The following is a 19,886-nucleotide window of genomic DNA, read 5'->3' as shown; positions in this document are numbered from 1 at the left end:
GCTCAGGGTTTGATGTTATCCTCCTCGTGGTTGCATTCTGGCACACTGGCAAATAAATAGCAGTAATGCCTCTGACAGCAGACTGTGAACAAATAACATCCATTGGTAACACCTTTATTTAGTAGAAAGGGCAAGATGGAAATGAACTATGAAGGGGAGACCCATCTTCTATAATTATTGGCTACACAGGTCATATTCCTAATTCCATCACCAATTGATTTCTGAAAGCTCTCATTGCATTGAAAATAGCAAATTGATTGCTCTGCCAGCCCTTTCCTCAGTGGATCCTGCTGGAATTGTTGCTGCTTTATTGCTTGGCTTTGTGAAAGCTCACTGGCATTGACAGAAAATGTCCTGCCATGCAGGTGGACAGGACTTATACCTTTCTCCTACTGCATTTCTCCTTTATCCCTGGCGCTGTCCAAGGAATGCTTGTATGTGGCACTCAGTGCTCTGGGCTGGGTGACAAGGTAGGGATTGGTCACAGGTTGGACTCGATGATCTTGGAAGCATTTTCCAACCTAAACAATTTTGTCTTTGGGTGGACAAAGGCAGAGAATGGTTAAAAGCCTGGGTGGCCCAGCTGAAGAAGGCCACGTGAAGCACTGTGTACTTTGAGTTGTCTCTCTGAATCAGAGCTGCTCACCCTCACTTGTCAGGAGGCGAGAGCTGATGGCAGCGTCCCCGATCCGGACAGGGCCTGGAAAACACAGATCTCTCCCAGCAGCTTTTCACAAAGCTTTCAGCATGCACTGCCTCAAACCACTGATGCTGGAGGCCCATGACAGCCCAAGAAGCTCAGCTTTACGCTGGAAAATCTTCCTCTTCAATTTGGTCCTTATTGCTGTGGTTCTGAAGCTGAAAATGCAGCCTTGGAGCTGCAGCAGAGATGGAAACCAGCCCCTGAGCGTCTTTTTGCAATAAAATAAAGAACATCTCGTGAACCTTTGAACTAACAGGTGGGTGGTGTGGAGGAGGAAGGGAAGTCCTGAACTGTGATTTCTCTTTTATTACTTGGTTTAGTGGTTTGGGCCAGGCTAGGGGAAGCAGGAACCTTGCCCTAGGATGGATTGTGGTTGCCCTGGCAGCCTCTCCGTGCAGTTCTCTTCCTTTTTTCTCCACTTTTCAGAGGTCAGCTTCTTTCTGCCACAGTTTCTCTAGTGCTGTCTTTACCACCCCCTGAGCAGCTTCCTCATCTTGGGGCACCTCTGGCTGGCTCCATCCTTGTGCAGAGGATGATTCTGGTTTCCTGGAGCTGTCTATAAGCACAGGGGCAGTGGGAGGCTGTTTCTCCCTGCTCTCCTCCCCTTGCTTTCCTCATCTTGCATTTGTTCCAGACCAGACAGGATGGAGTTGAACAGGAGAGCAGCCCCGAGGCTTCCCTGAGGCTGCTGGAGGCAGGGTCTGGCATTAAATGACCCAATTGTTTCCTGCTGCTGGGGGAAGTGAAGCCTCTTTTCCCATTTTTCTCTTTTTCTTTCCTCTTGTTCTCATTTTTCCTCTCTTTTTCTATTTTTCTCTTTCCAACACCAAGCCTGCTGCCTGCTGGAATTGCACTACTACTTTCCTTTCTGCTGCCGTCTCAGAGGTGACTCCTGATGCAGTGATCTATTTATTCCTTTTGTTTGCCGTCTGTCCATCCATCCATCCATCCATCCATCATCCATCCATCCATCCATCCATCCATCCATCCATCCATCCATCCATCATCCCGGCGATGCAGCAAGGAACGTGACCGGGAGAGGACAGAGGTCTGGCTGTCTTGGCAGAGGGAGGAAGCGGGTGCTGTGTGTTCATCCTGCAGAAAGGTCGGCTTCACCTTTGGACAGTTCATGGATCACAGCCTGGCTTCCTCCAGGGCTGTCCCAGGCTCTGTCGTGGCCGGGTTTGTGCTCCTGGCACGGTTCTCTGTCTGTGTGTGAGGCTGCTCCCACCTCGCTCCTGCCGCACGCAAACCCTGTCTTGTGCAATTGGGGAAGTGTTTCCCTTTGTCCCATTCCGATGCTTGCTGTGCAATCAAAATGCTCCCCCACCCAGTACAATCTACACTTTGCCTTCTTGGCCTTCTCTCTCACTCCCAAATCCGTGTCTTCCCAGCACTCGAAGCTGCCAACTTGACTTTTTTACTTTTTAGTTTTGATTTGTCTGTTGATTTGAGTAGGCAGGGCTGGGTGTCAGCTTCCATCTGCCTCCCAGCTGGAAAGGGAAGACTTAAGAGAAAGGGAGGGTGCTTTCAACCTGTTCCCTGATTTCTCCCAAAATCAATAGGGAAAGGCTCTGAGCACTGGGAGAAATTCAGGATTTTTTCTCTCCCCTGCCCCCATCAGTATAAACCTGTGCTTTTGGAGAAAAAAAAAGAACATATTGCTGTAGTTCAGCCAGTTAAACAAAATACAAATGCAAACCAAAGCAGTTAAATAATGATCTGGCTTTCAGTGCTGTGTTTTGCCCAACACTGACACGTTGCTACATACTCCTCATAACGGGGTGAAAACTGCAGAGCTTTGCTTTCCTAAATCATAAAATGGTTTGGGTTGGAAGGGACCTTAAAGATCATCCCATTCCAGCCATGCCATGGACAGGGACACCTTCCACTCTCCCAGGTTGCTCCAACCTGGCCTGGGACATTTCCAGGGATGGAACATCATGGCTTCTCTGGGTAACCTGTGCCAGGGCCTCCCCACCCTCACAGGGAAGGATTTCTTCCCAATATCCCATCTAACCCCATCCTCTGGCAGTGGGAAGCCATTCCCCTTACCCAAAGTCCCTCTTCAGCTCTCTTGGAGCCCCTTCAGGCACTGGAAAGTGCTTTAAGGTCTCCCCAGAACATTCTGTTTTCCAGGCTGAACAATTCCAGTTCTCCCAGCCTGACTTGTTTCAGGGAGTGATGGATCACCTGGACAGCTGCATCTACAAGGAGTTTCTGGCCACAGCAACTGCAATCTGCAATCACATCTCTTGGATCACCTGCTTGGATCGGTGGCAGATACCAATTAATCATGGCAAGCAGGCAGCACCTCGACCTTCTGATGATTTGATCTGAGGTTCCCAGCTCTGCCTGCTCTGTTCTAGAGAGGTGGTTTTGTATCGTGCAGGTTTTTAATGCCTAAACACCAAGCAAAATCTAGCTTTTGTAAGGAAAAGGGAATTGGCCCTGGCTCTCCTGGGAGGAATGTGCTCCCTATGAAATGATACCTGAAAGGAGGAACCTGGAGAGGGCAGCGAGGGCTCTGCCCTTGGCAAAAGGCAGGAGAGGGAAGGTTGCCTGTGACTCCTGGACACCCAGCAGTTTTGTGGTTCCAGGTGCTGGCTGGTATTTTTGGAGAGCTGTGGAAGACTTTGCACTTTTTGATGTTGTTTTCTGGCACACCAAGTAAGGAAAAACTACTCCACTTGCTTTTTTGGCTAAGTGACCAGAGTGCTGCTAGAGTGCCTTTAGTTTTGATGTTCTTTTTTTTTTTTCCTGGGATTTTCAGAGCCTGATTTAGCCAAGTTCTTCAGTCCATGCTTATTTTTAAACCTAATCCTGTTGTTCTATGACATCACCATTCTTCAGTCCCACCAACATACATGGACTTGGGCAAGCACTTAGAATTCAAGCAGATGCTGAAACGCTCTGCTCACTGACAGCTGTGAAGTTGAGAGGACCTCATCCAGGGAAAGTGGTGTCAGGAAGGGAGATGAGGCACCTTACATCCCACCCTTCCCATCCATGGGATGGTGTTAGACTCATCCCTTTGTTCTTGTTCCCTGGCACCCAAACCAGAAAGGACCCCAAAGCCTATCCACGGTGTCCCATGAGCCGGGACACCTTCCAATATCCCAGGTTGCTCCAAGCCTGGTCTGGAACACTTCCAGGGATGGAGCAGCCACAGCTTCTCCGTGCCAGGGCCTCACCACCCTCCCAGGGATTTTTTTTTCCCCAATATCCCATCTAAACCTACTGTCTTTCAGTTTGAAGCCATCCCCCCCTTGTCCTGTTAATTGCCTGTGGATATAGGATTATGTGTTATTTGGAAAACAAAATACATGTTTTCTGGGGGCAGGTTCAAGGGCTAAACTTTAACCCTGTATCTTCCAAAAAGTCGTGGTCCAGAGGTGTCAGCTAAGCTGTGTGTCCTGGCTGGGCAGTGGCTCAGCCATGCTGAGGTGATTTAGGAGCTGATTTAGGGCTCAGGGGGAAGGTTTGGGGGCCCAGCCCTGCTCTGGCTCACCTGGTGGAGATCCCAGGGAGCTGTCAGTGCTGCTGACAAGTGGATGGACATTTAATCCCAGCATGTTCCCTGGGACAGACCCTGACTGACCCCCCCTTTCCCTCACCTTCCTCATGCTCAGGAGCGGTGCAAGGAAGGGGATTTTCACTTTGAGTCAGTGACTCCCTGGCTTCTTCTTGCTTTTCTTTGACATTAGTTTTTCTGGGCCTTGGGCAGGGAACAGAGGTAAGGATCTGCTGCCTCCCCTTGCCTTGTCTACCTCAATACTTTATTGTGGCAGGGAAAAAACAAATCAAAACAGAAAACTACTTGAGACATGCTGTTTATTTTTTCCCCCTCTTACATCTGTTTTGTGTGTTTTCAGCTTATAAAAACTTCTCTCCCTGTTTCGTCTATTTTCTCTTCCCTTTTTTTCTGCCCTTCTCTTTCATCATCTTTTTCTCCTCCTCTGTCATCTTCTGTATTTTTCTCTCCTTCTCTTTTGTCACTTTTTCCCTTTCCCTCTTTTTCTACTTTTTCTCTTTTCACCTTTTTCCCCCACTTTTTTTCTCTTTGCCCCTTTTTCTGCTCTCTTTTCTCTAATTTTCTTTTTCCTTCTCTTCTTTTTGTCTCTTTTTTCCATTTTTCTTTTTCTTTCCTCTCATTTTCTCATTTTTCCTCTTTTTCTTTTTTCTCTTTTCTCCTCCCTTTCTCTTTTCCTTTTTCCTCTTCTGATTTTTCACTCCTTTCCCCTTTTTTCTCTCATTTTTCCTTTTTATCTCCTTTTCCCTCAATTTCTCAATTTCTCTTTCCTTTCTCTATTTCTCTCTTCTCACTCTTTTTCTCTTTCTCTTGCTTCCATCTCTGTGTTTCCTCCATTCTTCCCTCTCTTTCTCCTGCCTTTCCCCTCTTCCCTTTCTCCTTTTTCCTTCTTTTCTCTCATTTTTTCATCCCTCTACTTTTCTCTTTTCCTTCTTTATCCTCTTTTCTTCTGCCTTTTCTCTCATTTCCCCTAATTTTCTCTCATTTTTCCTTTTTCTCTCCTTTTCCGTCCATTTCTCCTTTTCTCTCATTCTCTCCTTATTCATCTCTTTCTCTATTTCTCTTTTTCACTTCTCTTTTTCTCGTTTTCTCTTTCCCTGGCTCCCATCTCTCTCCTTCCCTCACTTTCCCCTCTCTCTCCTCCCTTTTCCCACTTCCCTTTTCTCCTTTTCCCTCCTTTTTGCCTCCCTCTATTTCCCTTTTCCTCCTATTTCTTTTTCCTTTCTCTGCTTTTTCTCTCCTTTTCTCTCCCTTTTCCTCCCTGTATTTCTCCCTTTTGTTCTCCTCATTTTCTCTCCCTGGTTTCCATCTCTCTCCTTCCCCCACTTTTCCCTCTTTCTCCTCCCTTTCCCCCTTCCCTCTGTTTTTTCTCCTTTTCTCTCATATTTTTCCTCCCTCTCTTTCTCATTCCCTCCTTTTTCTTTTTCTGCTCTTCTCCGCCTTTTCTCTTCTTTTCCTCTCCTTTTCCCTACCTCTATTTATCTTTTTCTGTTCTTGTTTTCTCTTTCCCTGGCTTCCATCTCTCTCCTTCCCCCATTTTCCCCTCTTTCTCCTGCCTCCTGTTCTCTTTTCCTCTTTTCTCTGCTTTCTCCCTCCTTTCCCCTCTTTTTTTTCTCCTTTCCCTCCATTTCTCCCTTTTGCTCTCGTCGTTTTCTCTCCTTCCCTGGATTCCATCTCTCTCCTTCCCCCACTTTTCCCTCTTTCTCCTCCCTTTTCCTCCTTCCCTCTGTTTTTTCTCCTTTTCTCTCACTTTCTCCTATCTTTCTCTTTCCCTCCTTGTTCTTTTTCCGGTTTTGTCTGCTTTTTCTCTCATTTCCCCTCATTTTTATCTCCTTTTCCCCCTCCTTTTCCTTCCATTTCTCTTTTTTCTCGTTTTCTCTCTTTCCCTCGCGTCCACTTCTTTCTTTTACCCCGCGCTTTTTTTTCTCTCTTTCTCCTCCCTTTCTCCTCTCCTTTTTATCTCCTTTTTCTCTCCTTTTCCCTCTCTCTATTTCTCTCCTCGTTTTCTCTCTTTCCCTCGCTTCCACCTCTCTCTTTTCCCTCTCTCTTTCTCCTCCCTTTCCCCCTTTTCTCCCCTCCTTATCTCTCCCCCCTGTCCCGGTACCATCCCCTCTCCTACCCCGGGTGCCCGCACCCCTCGCTCCCGTCCCCGGGGCTGGGTTGAGCCGATCCCGGGCGGTCCCGGGGCTGGGTTGAGCCGATCCCGGGCGGTCCCGGGGCTGGGCCGAGCCCATCCCGGGCGGTCCCGGGGCTGGGTTGAGCCGATCCCGGGCGGTGCCGGGGCTGGGTTGAACCGATCCCGGGCGGTCCCGGGGCTGGGCCGAGCCCATCCCGGGCGGTGCCGGGGCTGGGTTGAACCGATCCCGGGCGGTCCCGGGGCTGGGCCGAGCCCATCCCGGGCGGTCCCGGGGCTGGGTTGAGCTGATCCTCAGCTGTCCCGGGGCTGGGCTGGCCGGGTTCGGGGCTGGAGCCGCCCCCGGGAGGCGGGCTCCCCTCACGGCCGATAAAAGGCGGCGGCGGTGCTGGGGCCGCGCTCTCTCGCCCGGGCAGCGCCGCCGCAGGCCCCGAGGTAAGGGCGGCCCCGGGGGGAGCCCGGCCGGGGTCGCACCGCGGCCAGCCCGCTCCCCTGAGCCTGCCCCGGCTCCGTCGCGTCCCTCCGGGCTCGCACTGGGTGGGGGGAGCCTCCTCTCCACGTCCCCAGCCGGGTTTGCCGTGGCGGGAGGGTCTGGGGGAGCTTGGAGTGGGCACCGCTCCCCTGTGGGTGTCCCTGTGTGCGATCCTCGGCTCCGTTCCTTCCTTCCCCCCCGCGGCTGTTGTTCGTTTTCTTCAGATCGGAGCTGCGGGAGAGTTTGAATGTGCCGGGCTCGGTCTCGCAAAGCCCCTTTCGGGCATGGGTGTCCTCTTGTGGTGGTGGCCACCTCCTCACGCTGGAGAGCCAGGGCACGGCAAGGGTGAAGATGTGCGAGTGACAGCCCGCTCGGATTGCCAGGCAGCAGTCCTGACTTTTCCTGGCATGGCTCCTTTCCTTCATCATTTGGGAAGGGCAAAGCCCAGCTTGCCCAGACGCCCTGAGCAGTCGGGAGTGCAGGAGCGGGCTGTGGGGTGCCCTGGGAAGCTCCCTGAATTGTTACGGATTTGGACACTGCCATGCCGTGCTGGGCTGCCCTCCTAGGCAGGGATGGTGCTGCCTGTTTACTTTGTTACAAGGGTCCTGGGCAGGAGGTGGGAAGGATGGGGGAGTGCGCAATCCTGCGGGCTGCATCAGCTCCAGCTCTCAGTGTCTGCAGCAGAATTTTGGGTGCGTCTCCTTCATGTCCTAACTCGTGTAAACCAGCGGTGGCTGGACTCAGCACATGTGCCTGCCAGGTGAAGGGGTGATGGCCTGCAGGAGTTCTGCGGTGTCGTGGACACAAATTACAGTCTCAGCTTCCTTGACGAGCTTTTCGGATGCTGTGCTGTCTGCAGAGAGCGCTGGAGGTGTTTTCTTTAGGAGCACGGAGCGGCTTTATTGAGTTTGTCTGGTGGGTTCCCCCCGTACCTCCCAGCTAATCTGGGTGGGAGTTGGAGCTCAGGTTACAGAAGCTAATCCCAGACTACAGCCCGGGCTGCGGGGCTGTAATCTGTGAGCGCAGCCCTCCTCCCTGACGGGACCTGGAGCCTGGGAGGCCGGCTCGGTGTCGGGTTTTTATTGCCGCGCTGGGGATGCGAAAGGCTCAAGCAGATGGATGCACGTGTGTGCAGCAGCCGTGCTCTTGGAGTGCAGGATCGGGCTGAGCATCCTTCGTGCTGCCTAACATCCCCAGGGTGGATCTGAGCCAGCAGCTGCGATTGTGGTGACAGTGGTGTCCCCAGCATTGGTGTGAGCCCCAGCTTCAAGGGCTCTCTGCTGCCCTGTTGCTGCCTCTCTGTCGGAATCTGACACCCCTCAGCCAGGTTTGAGTTTCTTCTCCATGAGGTATGTGCCGGAGGCTTGCTGGTGCTGGGCGGTTACAGCCCTGTCCTGAACTGGGGTCTTGGGATGTGGAGTGAGCTTATTCCTCTTGTTTTAAACCACGTGCCTTTCCAGAGAAGCCCAGGCTCACCCATGATACTTCTGTGAGGTGTCGGGGGGTGGGTAGCTGGTTGTTCTTCCTGCTCTGCTCCCCTTGCTTCCCCCAAATACCAGCAGGAGCTGGTGGTCTTTGCCATGGGGCTGGAAGTTTTGTGGCTTTTAAGGGAGTGTGCTTTAATTGCTGCAGGGTTTTGATGTACAGGGACTTGGGAATGGTGCTGCTTTTCCCTGTGCGTGAGAGGCTTGGAAAGTGTTTGTGCTGGGGATGCAGTGGGTGAAGTCTGGCAGAAGCATCATCCCTCTGTCCCACTTGCAGTCCTGGGATGAAGTGAACATCCAGGGGATGCATCCAGCCCTGCTGCCTGCAGCACCAGGGTGGTACTGGCAGCTCTAGGGGGACCTCTGTCTCAAGGGGAGAGGATCAGCCCTTCTGCTGCATAGTGTGGGTTAAATCACTGTCTGCTTTCCTGAGATGAGCAAAGGATCGGCTGTCCCAGGATGGAGAGCTGCCACTGTCTCAGCTCCCTCTTTAGCATTTTAGCAAAATCCATGCTTAATTTGGTTTGCATCTCGGCTCTGTCTTTCATCAGGCCAGCAGGATGAAAGCCACAGGCCAGATCTCCTCACGGGGCCAATTTGGGCCTGTTTGTGGAGAGATTTGATCTCCCCTGAATGTGTGCAAGGCCCCCCTCATTGTTAGTGCTACCAGCTTCCCCTCTGCTGGGACAATAGTGCCTTGAGTCCTCCCAGGTAATCTCCCCCCTTATCTCCCTTCTCTTCCGTAGCCTCTGTCCCTGACAGACAGGAGGGTGGGAGCTTTGAGAAGAGCCAATTATGCAGAAGGAGAAGGAGAGGTGCTGTGTCAACCATGGTCCCTTTTGGGGAGAGGGGGTGAGAAGAGGAAATTCAATGTGTCCAAGCTCTTCCCTGCTCTATGCTCCTGGAAACCCTACTAAGAGATCCTGTGCTGGAGTCAGGGATATTTGGAGATCCCCTGTTGCTCTCTGGTCGCTTGGCCACACTGGCTTTGCTCCAGGCTGGTCCCTCTCCTTCTGGGGCTGTGGTAGTGGGGAAAAGCAAAGTGACCATTGTTGGGGATGCTTGGTGTGTCCATGGATGGGATGGTTTACCTGATGGTCCAGCTCAGGTGAAGCCATGAGGGAACAAGGATCCATCCCTTGAAAACTCACTTCTGCAGCTTTGTTTTGGCATGATCTATCCAGGCTGGATCCTGCGCTCTGAAACTGGCCTGGCTGAAGCATGGTGGGCACAGACCTGTGGCTGTGGGTGGTACTGAGGGTCCCAGGTAGGGGGACAGCATTTTTATGCCTCCTCAAAAGCAGAGGGGATTTTGTGTGAGCCATTAAGATCTGATGGGCTTCTTTCTGCTGGTGAGGAAGTTAACAAGTTGTTTTGTCCACTGCCAGCAGGTAGAAGGAAGCACTGAAGAGGCAGCAAAAGTAGATATAGAAAAGCAAAAGGGTGGAAAGGAGGCAGTTGGGGAGCCAACCATGATGGGGGAGTGTTTTGAAATCAAAGCACTCTTCTAAAAAGAAAACGTAAGCCCAGCATATCTACTCAGCACCAGGTTTTTTTTTCTTTCCTCAGTGCTGTGTAATGATTGTTAAATGCAGGGGTTACTTTGTAAAATGGAATTCGAGGGAAAGGGTGATGGGGCAGAATTTAAGTTTGGATAGGGGTACAAAGGCTCTTAGTTCCTCATTTCTGCTTAATGCAGCTGTAGCTGGGCTTGACAAGATGCTGACCAGAGCCTGTGGTAAATGTTTTACGGTACAATGTATCAGCCAGATCAATTCTACTGTGCTTGAGGGAGTGCAGACAAAATGGCTTAAAGATTCCCCTCCTGAAAGCGATAGGACCATCACTTATGCTGGAGGAGACAGGTTTAGTCGCCTGACATGTATTTGGCCACGGTGTACTTTGCAGATTTCGCACCCGGGGACGATAGCCAACCTGATGATGTCAGATGTGAGCTGGAAGAGAAGGAAAAATCACAAAAAAATCTGCTCCTCTTTAGTCAAGCAGATGAGTTTTGCTAAGTGTCTTGGTTGTTTTACTTGATGGAGCTCTTTAATGGAAGGTGCCTGTCAAGCGCAGGATGTTACTAAAGCGATGCGTCCCAGTATGACACAGCAGCAGAAATAGCTCTGTAATTTACGTCATTTCTTTCAATCCTGTTTTGCCTTTAGGTCATTTGAAGTCCAATCTGAGCGACCATGAGCGCGCTTGACTTGACTTCCATCCTGGATTTCCTGGAGACGGCCAACTTGACGGAGATCAACTGGACGTGCAACAATGGCGAGTGCATAACGGTGGATGCGACAACATGCCTTGGCACGCTCAACAAGAGCGCCCTGCTCTACACCCTGTCCTTCTTCTACATCTTCATCTTCGTCATAGGCCTGGTGGCCAACTCAGTGGTAGTATGGGTCAACCTCCAGGCCAAAATGACCGGCTATGAAACCCACCTGTACATCTTCAACCTGGCCATTGCCGACCTGTGCGTTGTGATCACCCTTCCTGTGTGGGTTGTCTCGCTTGTCCAGCACAACCAGTGGCACATGGGGGAAATCACATGCAAGATAACTCACCTGATATTTTCCATCAACTTGTACAGCAGCATCTTCTTCCTGGCATGCATGAGCGTGGACCGCTACCTGTCGGTCGCCTACTTCACCAACTCCAGCAGCTGCAAGAAAAAGATCATCCGCCGCTGCATCTGCATCCTGGTGTGGCTCCTGGCCTTCTCCGCCTCCCTCCCAGACACCTATTACCTCAAGACAGTCTCTTCCAACAATGAGACCTACTGCAGGCCTGTTTACCCCGAAGAGAGCTTCAAGGAGTGGTTGATTGGCATGGAGCTCATCTCTGTGGTGCTGGGCTTCCTCATCCCCTTTCCCGTCATCGCCGTGTTTTATTTCCTCCTGGCCAAGAGCATCTCTGCCTCCAGTGACCAGGAGCGCAAGAGCAATGGGAAGATCATCTTCTCCTACGTTGTAGTGTTCCTGGTGTGCTGGCTGCCCTACCATGTGGCCGTCCTGCTGGACATCTTCTACAGCCTTCATTTCATCCCCTTCAGCTGCCAGATGGAGAACTTCCTCTATGCCACCCTCCACATCACTCAGTGTTTCTCCCTTGTCCACTGCTGTGTCAACCCCATCCTGTACAGTTTCATCAACCGCAACTACAGATACGAGCTCATGAAAGCCTTTATTTTCAAGTACTCTGCCAAAACTGGCCTCACTAAACTCATTGATGCCTCCAGAGTGTCAGAAGCAGAATACTCAGCTCTGGAGCAAAATGCCAAATGACTGCAACCCCAGAAAAAAACTTCCTTGACTCTCTAACCTGATGTTGGGTTTTTTGTGTGTTATAGTTTTTTTTTTTTTTTTTTTTTTTTTTTTTTTTTTTTTTTACCCCTTGCTTTCAATGCGCTTGTGATGAACGGGGCATGAATTCCAGCCTACAAAAGAGAGAGGACAAAGTGTAATTTAAGAGTAGGATCAGTTGCAAAGTGGAAGTGGTACCAAAATGAAAACCTTTTTTCCTCCTAGCCCGGTGTGGACTCCTCCACAATGCTATGCAAATGGAAATTACTTCCTAGCAGACAAAGCCATTCTATACCATAGATAACATGGATAAGCTTCTCCTTCCACGTCTTGATTCCCTCTTGTCTCCTTGTATATGTTTATATATATAGTGTGTTGTATTTAAAAGCTCAAGACTTTATTTTCTGCCTCTTGGTGTACCTTATACAAGTGTATTTGAAAGTTAAATATATTTTTATCATGTATTTGAAGTATACTGCTGATGAGTGTATCCAGAGTGCTGTAGTCTGAGTGTTTGGCTCCAGGAGGATGCTGATAAATAGGATGGAAATGATCTTCTGGGAGCATCCTCCCTGGCTGGCACACTTTATGGACCATGGCTTTATGTGGTGTTACACCCACATGCTGGAGCATGAAATATATGTAGTGTAATATAGCTGCCATCATGTTAAAATTAACAGTATTGTCAGAGTCTTTAACTCCTACACCCTTCCTTCACCGGGCTGTATCCTCCTGCACAGAGTGAGTGATCTTACTGCTGAGAGTTGTCTCTATTTGTAAGTTATTTTTGTAAAATAAAGTTCTGAGGAAAAAACCAAAACACCTGTGCCTAGCAGTGGTTTGACTTGCCAGCCTTCTCCTCAGGAAAAAAAAGCCAAAAATGAGGAATCTCAAGGCCACCCTCTGTCCTTTGGTGCAGGAGCAGACAGGTCAGAGTTTTTCTGGTGTTTGGTGGCCAGAAAGAACTAATGGAGGAATGGGAGATGGCACTGGAGCATGGTGAGAAGGGATGGAGTGGGAGGAATGGGTCTGTGCTGGTGGGGAAGGTAAAACTGGATGGATTTATAAGGTAAAAGCTGCTAGGAATGGTGAAAAGCTGTGTTTGTAGCTTAGAAATAAACACAGGGAAGGAAAATACGGAAATGTGCAGATGGAGTGGATATTTGGACTAATCCAGGTTCAGCCCTCTGTGGTTTTTGCTGGCAATGGAGTTGGGGGTTAGCAGTCCTGACAGCACTAAATCCCTTTTTATCTTTTCTTCCCTTTGTTGTGGATTTGCAGTGCCATAGTGTCCGAGTGTGGGGCAGGATCCAGGTGCTGTGGGCTGCCTGAAGTGGAGCTTTAAGCCAGCAAAGGACTTGAACCCTGGTCGTGTTCACCTCAGGACAAGGTATTTAATGTCAAATCAGTGATGTCTCCCAGCTGTGTTTGCTGCTCCAGGGCAGTGCTACACTTAAATTCCTCTTCAATCCGAGCATGCCCTCATCCCTCTGCGATCCCAGCAGCCAAACAATTTGGGAATGGCTCTATTTTGTTTCTTTCTGTTCTATTTTTGTTTCAGAACATGTTTCATTACTGTCTCCTCAAAGGTCATCCTGTAAAAATAGATGTTGTCTGCCATCTCTTCCTTGTACTGGTGCTGCAAGAAAAACACCAGTTTGTTCCCAAATGGGGAGAAATCCCAAAAGAAAAAGGAATTCTGGTTTTAGAGAAGCTGTCAGGATGGATGTAGGCGTAGCTTTTTGTGCTAGTGCTTCTTGTACTCTGTGGGCATTTTGAGCTTCCTGTAAACCTTAAGATGCTACTGAACTGCAAGGAAAGTTCTCCCTTGTGCTGACGCTTGAAATTGGTTAGTGCTGAGAAATGAATGCCCTGCTTTAGCTGGGCATTGCTTCCCTTCCCTCAGCATCCCAGTGTGCAGCTGTGTGTCCACCCCGAAGGTGCTGGACACAGCTCTGGCATCCTGCTCCTGTCCCCTTGTGGAGTGCTGCTCACTGTAGAGCAGCAGAACTGTTTCAGTTTGGTTTCCCTCTCAGGCAGTGGGCTGTTCTCACGTGGTGCTGTAGCTTTACACTGGTAGGAACCCACAGAATTTTTTTCTTTCCCTCTGCAGTTTGGTATTCACAGAGTGGCGTCAGCCCTGCACGTAGCCCGGGTGGTGGTGAGTGCTGGGGAGATCCTGCAGACCTGCTGCTTAAACCACACTGATAAAAGTCTCCAGGCCTCTTCCTTGGGGAGGTGAATTGTGGTGTGATGGTGCCTTTTCCAAAAGCAGGGTCAGACAAGGAGCAGGGAAAGGTCAGGACCATGACCCTTGCTGTCAATACTGTGCACGCATGGATCCTTTCTAGCTCCTTGATGGGAAAACCTGGAGCTGAGGACTTGCCTTGTCCCTTGGAAGGACAAGTGGAGCTTGGAGGCAGCACCCCCCACACCAGCAGTTTGGGAAGTGGGAACACTGTCCTCTCCAGGGGTTGGCACTGCTGAGTGGCTCTGAGGTGGCCATGACTGTGGGAAGAGGGGGGAGTGGGCAGAGGATGGGAAATGGGTGGAGGGCAGAGCAATGCAGGGGGACAGGAGGGATGGAGTTTGTAATTGTTGTGTATTTCTCATTAGGACTTTGTTTTCATGCTAAAAAAAAAAATCTCAAAAATCAAACTGACAGAGATACTAATGGCTAAAAACTTGTCTGTGTTCTAGGAAGCTTTTCTCATGTGTGACACAATACCCCAGCTGGTGCTTGCACTGAGACCAAAGTGTGGATCTGGACTTCTCGGAGACTGAAATGAAGGAATTTATCAGGAGATGGCAGGTGAGTGAAAATAGGTGGCTTCTGTGATGTGGTTGTGACTTACAGTGATTGATGCTGCTTGTCACTTCTTGTCATGAATGTTGTGGGCCTGGAACTTGGGGTGTTCAGGAAGAATTTCTTCATGGAAAAGGTTGTTAAGCCTTGGAAGGGGCTGCCCAGGGGAGTGATGGAGCCCCCATCACTGGAGGTGTTAAGGAGACACTGGACATGGTACTCTGTGCTCTTGGCTGGGTGACAAAGTGGGGATTATTCACAGCTTGGTCTTGGTTGGAAAAGACTTCCCAGACCATCAACATGATTCTGGGATTCTGTTTTGTGAAGGGTCCCTGCTTCTTCCTGCTGTGGCTTTGTGGCCTGCTGTGCCTGGGATCTCCCCTGTTCCTCTGACAGCTGCAGGTGTCCATGGGGATTCAGCTTTTGCCTTTTCCAGGAGATCAAATTCACTGTGTTCAGGCTTGGCTGGAAAAATGAGTACAAATCAAACATAATCCATAATCTGGAGTGAGTCCTCCTGCTTAACTCTTGGGCTTTGTGGTGAAAGCATCTCCACGTGCCTCAGGGGCAGGCACTGAGCAAATAAAAATACATCTGCTCTGTGAGAAAGGCTTTATTTCTCTTCCATAGAGAGTGCAGTGCTGCTTTATTGTTCCTTAAACACAGCTTTGCTTTTATGAGCCATAAATGACATTCAGGTGTAGCACAGTGACTTTAAATCAGCTCCTCTGGCATTATGCAGATAATGTACTGTAAGAAACACCCAACTGGCCCCTTTCTCCTTGTGCTAATTCATGGTTTCAGTGCTGCTGACTTTAGGTACTCTCCTTTCACGAGTTCACTGAGCATAAAAGCCAGTTGAAATTCCTAAGAAGCAAGAAATAACTCAGCTGTGAGCAATATTGAAGCACGTGGGGGTGGGGGCAACGCTGCCAAAGCCCAGCTCTTAATTCTGTTTCTGAGAGTTTCTCCAAGACCAAGTGAAGCTGGTACTTTAAAAAGTGAAGGGGTGTGGGGCTGAGCAGGGCATGATGTGATGGGGACATGTTTTGGAGGCAATTGGTGTGTGCAGAGCCCACGGTTTGCTTTTAGGCTCCCTGCTACATTAGAATGTGTGGCTGAAGAGCATCTGAGCCAGAGTCTGCTCTGATTTACACCCTGGATTTACAGTAGGATAATGCTGCTGATTTAAAAGGAGCTCTCAGGGATTTATAGGGCTTTTTATAAGCAGGATCAGGAATTTTAGCCATAATTCTGTGCAAATGTATGGGTGTGATTGGTGATGTGTGCATCTGCATGGCTAATGCAGAGTAATACCAGAACTCAGAGATGAAATCGCAGCAGCACACCAGAGGATAATCATGAGAGTTTGCTCACACAAAGGTACTTGCATTACAGGGTTATAATGGGATTCAAACCAGGCTCCCAAATATCCTGGCACGGATAAGCCAGCTGTAACTCTGAAACGTGTGGCTGACTCTCCAGCACCCACTGTCATGAGAAAAATCAGCCTCCTTTCGTCTTGGTAGTTGCTGTTTGGAAACAGTTTGGTGGGGGTTTTTTTGTGTGTTTTTTTTTTTTTTTAATTCAAGTCTTTGTCTCTTTTTGTTTTTACTGTATGAAATACATGCAAGGCTTTAGCTAAAGGAAATGCTGTAACTTCATAGTGCCAAGGAGATAGCAACATCCCAGTAATGTGAATCTAGGGAGACCCCTCAATCCTAAAATACTGAGCAGGATGGCACTGGAGTGAGCATCAGAGTAAGGCTTTTGGGAGATTCTACCTTACTAAACAGGTACAAGAAGACACTGGGAAACCAATCGGACCCTCTGCAGATGATGCTTCTTGTCATCCTCTGGTTTGAAGCCAACTCTGATGATGGATGGTGCCTCTTGCCTTTAGGTTAAGGAGGGAAAAAAAGCCCCAAGCCCCTCTCGTGTTTGCTGTCTGTACAGTGCTATTTCCAGACTAAAGAAAAAGAGTTAAATTACATTTTAACAGAACAATACTGACTACAGCAAAGGTCAGGAAACTTTTACGTAAGGTCACCCTATCGATTGCAGCAGTGAAAGGAGAGACATCAAATACTTGGCCATGAAAGGCTGAAAAGAAGTAAATTCAGCATGAGATACTGAAACTCAAGCCTCTTTCATATGTGGCAGAGCCTCTGACATAGCAGGTTTACTGTTCAAGCTGAGATATGTTGCCTTGCCAACATACATTCTGAGTTACCCAAGCAGATTTAATGTTTTTGCAGTGGTGGCTTCTTTATTTATTTATTTATTTATTTTTGGAGTGGGGGTGGATGCTTTTCTTTTCAAGAAAAAAAAATTGTTGCAGAAGATCTCAAACCTACCTAGGAAATGACCTTAATCAATTTAGTTCCACCGATGAGTATGAAAACTCAGATCTTTTTTTGCTTTCTCTGAATATTGTCTTCTCTGCATTAAGCAGGGTGACAGAATCACAGCTTGAGGGAAAAGTGTGTTTTGTTTGTTGTTTTGTTGTGTTTTTTTTTTTATCCATCCAAGTGGCAGCTCTGTTTTGTCCAAAAGGATTGACGTGACTGACAAGTGTTTTGAATTTCTAAGCTCTGAGGTCTCCAAATGCATGAAAAGCGAATGACACACACATAAAAATGTAAATCTTTGCAAAACAAGCACCCAACTACACACAAAAAAAACATAACAATTCTGTAAAAGGGTGACAGACGCTGCATTCATTCTGGGCTTTTTTTTTTTTCCCCTCCCTTTTTCTTTTTAATAAGCCAGTGTTTCTGGGCCACCTACAGGCACATTTGTGTCTCCTGCAGTGGGGAATCAGGATGCACAATAAGGCAAAGTCATGGTTGTGCATCAGGGTGGGTCTTTCTGCAGCTCCTATCATCACTAGCGTGCCAGGATCTGTTCCCATCAGCTCCCTGTCCATCGAGGTCACTCCCTGATCTTGATCCAACAGACACGCAAGACTCCACTGTCCTCGTTACTTGGGGCTGTGGGAGTCCCAGGAGAGTGAAGCCGCCAGGCAGGAGTGTGGCTCCCACCCTGTGAATCCCTGAAAGCAGCACCCAAACCCTACTGGAGCTGCTCCCACAGCTTTGGGGCTGTGCCCATTCCCTGGGGAACCTGGGAAGTGCCCAGCACCCTCTGGGGGGAGAACCTGTTCCTGATACCCAGTCTGATCCAGCTCCATGGCTTTCCCTCCTGTCCCTGGTCACCACAGTGTGCCCAGAAGGTGTGAGAGGGAAGGAAAGGCACATTTGTGGTATCCCAAGCAGCAAGCTGGCTCTTCTTCTGAGCATCCCATCACAAGCTTGTTGTCACTCACTGTCCTGGGCGAAGACTGGCTCAGGATTATCCATGACAACCACATGGAGTTACTCTAGAGAGTATTTTAATCATTTCTGCCTCCTGGTAACATATCTGAGATTGGACCACCTGAATGTAGGATGTGATTCCGCAGAGCAGCCCAGGAGCCCTTTGTGGCATGGCCCTACTCCCTCCTGGCTCCCTTGTGGCAGGATCAAAGATGTGGGAATGCTGTACTCTGTGGAGGAGGCTGAGCCCTTGATGACACAATCTGGAGCTCTTGTCCCCAACTTAGCCACCCTGTTCCGGGGCTGGCTGGAATCTCAAGGTCATGCCTTTGGTGGGTGGCAGTTTTATAAAGAGGAGTGGTGGTGGGGAGAGAGGTTTTCTTCTTGTTTCCTATCCTGTCTGGCCTGGTGAATGCCATGTTTTGGTTGAGGGCTTTGAGAGAGCAAGGGAAGCAGTCAGTTGGAAAGGCTGATTCCACAGCTTCCCCTCAGTTCAGCTCCAGTGCTCCCTCATGGCTGCTTTATGGGAAGTTGGCTGGCAGAGGAGAATCCATACCTTCCCTCTGCACTCCATTCATAAAACACCAAAGTGTTTTGGATTCCTGCTTCTAGGAGAGAATAGCCCTCATTGTACTCCTGGAGAATAAAATAGGAGAGGGAGATCCCCGTGCATGCTCTGGTCCCTTGGCTGAGAGGCAGCTTCGCTCACCCGCATTTGGTTTTTGGCATTATTTGAGGCTGTTCAAACCTTGCCTGAGTTGTGTCTGTCTGTGTAGCAAATGCCAGGCATTCTTTGCTCAATCTAATTATGGGATGAGGCTGATAGAGCCTAGAAGATCCCTGGGAAAGGATGGAAAGTGGATTTTTCCATCAGCAGCCTTAGTAACTTGCTGTCTTCCCTGGGTACCATCTCAGCTCCTTTGTACCTGGTGATCTTTTGGCCCTGCTTCTGCCAAAGATACTTCAGGATGAAAGCCTGGATTTCAGGTTGGAAACTCCCAGTCAGGTGAACACCCTGTGTGTCTGAGAGGGGTGACTACTTGGCTCAGCCCTTGGAAATCTTAATGGAAACCTGAAGTGCATTAAACCTTCTCCAAGAGCAGGCAGTGGGGGAAGTTCACACTTTGAAAAGCTTTCTGAGCTTTCCAGTGTCTGCTGCTTCCAGTCAGGCTGGAATCCAAAAGTACAAGGGCCCGTGAAAGTGATTAATAATGAACAAAAACCAGACCCTGAGACAGGTTCAGCTCCACAACAGCTCTGAAATCGTGGGCTTGCAGCAGTCTCATGCTTTCCTTAGGTAGGTTTGCTCTCGGAGAGCTGGAAATTAATTTTTCACACTGCATTCGCTTCCAGGTGCTGTTTGTATCAGAGTTAAGAATGTCTCCAGGTGTAAAATTTCCAGTGTCTGCTGGCATGTGTGTCTTATACTCCTTTATGTGTCTGGAAAATCTGGTCCAGGCAGTCTGGGGAGGTGAAGGGGATTTACTCGCAGGGTGGGTGAGTGCTGCTGTACATGTGGCCTTCTCCCTGAGCTTCCCATAGATCTGGAGACAACCTCTTTCTCCTGAAGTCAGTGAGAAATTCCCAGACATCCCTCAGCCTGGATGTCTTCCTAGGAAGTTTCTTGCGAGACCACACCTTGGTTCCTGTTGGGAAGGAGAGCCTGTTTCTCATTTGTGCCAAGGAATATCTGCACAGGAAAAGACGCCTTTGGAGGTGGTACAGCCCTAAAGATGAATTGTTGTCACAGGCTGTGAAAGGAAGCAATGTACAACACCAGAAACGTGACTTAGGATCTCAAAAATCCCTTCTCCTTTCCTTTGGTAAGTGACCAACCCTTTCCACTTTCCAAGCAGTTGGGATCTGTCCACATTTCTGGGGAGCTAAAGCTGTCTCAGCTTGCAGGGTGATGGAAAATGGAACTTTAAATGAACTGCAGGTTTGTGTTACACGTGTTGCACATGCTGTACCTTCCTGCAGGGAATCATCCTGAGCTGATTTAATCACCTTTCCCCTTCCACTGACAGCTGGAGCTGTGCATTAGAAGAAGATTATAAAGGAGAACAGTTCAAAACAAGGCTCTGAGGTAACCCATCAACCCCTTCCTTGTAGGAGAAGGATGGAGAC

The 19,886-nt window shown here is 49.1% G+C and overlaps 2 protein-coding genes across 2 annotated transcripts; one reads left to right on the top strand and one right to left on the bottom strand.

The window, feature by feature from the left end:
- Positions 1 to 6,350: 6,350 nt before the first annotated feature.
- LOC134052279 (basic proline-rich protein-like) lies at positions 6,351 to 9,443 on the bottom strand. Its single transcript, XM_062506643.1, has 3 exons — positions 9,417 to 9,443; positions 7,589 to 7,719; positions 6,351 to 6,960 (listed from the first exon to the last, which is right to left on the bottom strand). Exons 1-3 carry the CDS (start codon positions 9,441 to 9,443, stop codon positions 6,351 to 6,353), a joined length of 768 nt encoding a protein of 255 aa, XP_062362627.1.
- Positions 6,781 to 12,450, top strand: ACKR3 (atypical chemokine receptor 3). Its single transcript, XM_062506684.1, has 2 exons — positions 6,781 to 6,804; positions 10,497 to 12,450. The coding sequence occupies exon 2, from the start codon at positions 10,524 to 10,526 to the stop codon at positions 11,616 to 11,618; it is 1,095 nt and encodes a 364-aa protein (XP_062362668.1). The 5' UTR covers positions 6,781 to 6,804; positions 10,497 to 10,523; the 3' UTR covers positions 11,619 to 12,450.
- Positions 12,451 to 19,886: the final 7,436 nt, after the last annotated feature.

Source organism: Cinclus cinclus, chromosome 21, assembly GCF_963662255.1.
Source record: "Cinclus cinclus chromosome 21, bCinCin1.1, whole genome shotgun sequence".
Classification (NCBI taxonomy): Eukaryota; Metazoa; Chordata; class Aves; order Passeriformes; family Cinclidae; genus Cinclus; species Cinclus cinclus.
This window is presented reverse-complemented; position numbering and strand designations above follow the sequence as displayed.

What these genes read in the sequence shown, in the direction of transcription:
- ACKR3 (XM_062506684.1), top strand. Translation starts at nt 10,524, where the DNA reads ATGAGCGCGCTTGACTTGACTTCCATCCTGGATTTCCTGGAGACGGCC.
- LOC134052279 (XM_062506643.1), bottom strand. Translation starts at nt 9,443, where the DNA reads ATGGCTTCACCTGAGCTGGACCATCAG. An exon ending in CACCTGAGCTGGACCATCAG is followed by an intron (nt 7,720 to 9,416) that starts GTAAACCATCCC and finishes GTGCTCCTAAAG; the next exon opens with AAAACACCTCCAGCGCTCTC. An exon ending in CCTTCACCTGGCAGGCACAT is followed by an intron (nt 6,961 to 7,588) that starts GTGCTGAGTCCA and finishes AAGCTCCCCCAG; the next exon opens with ACCCTCCCGCCACGGCAAAC.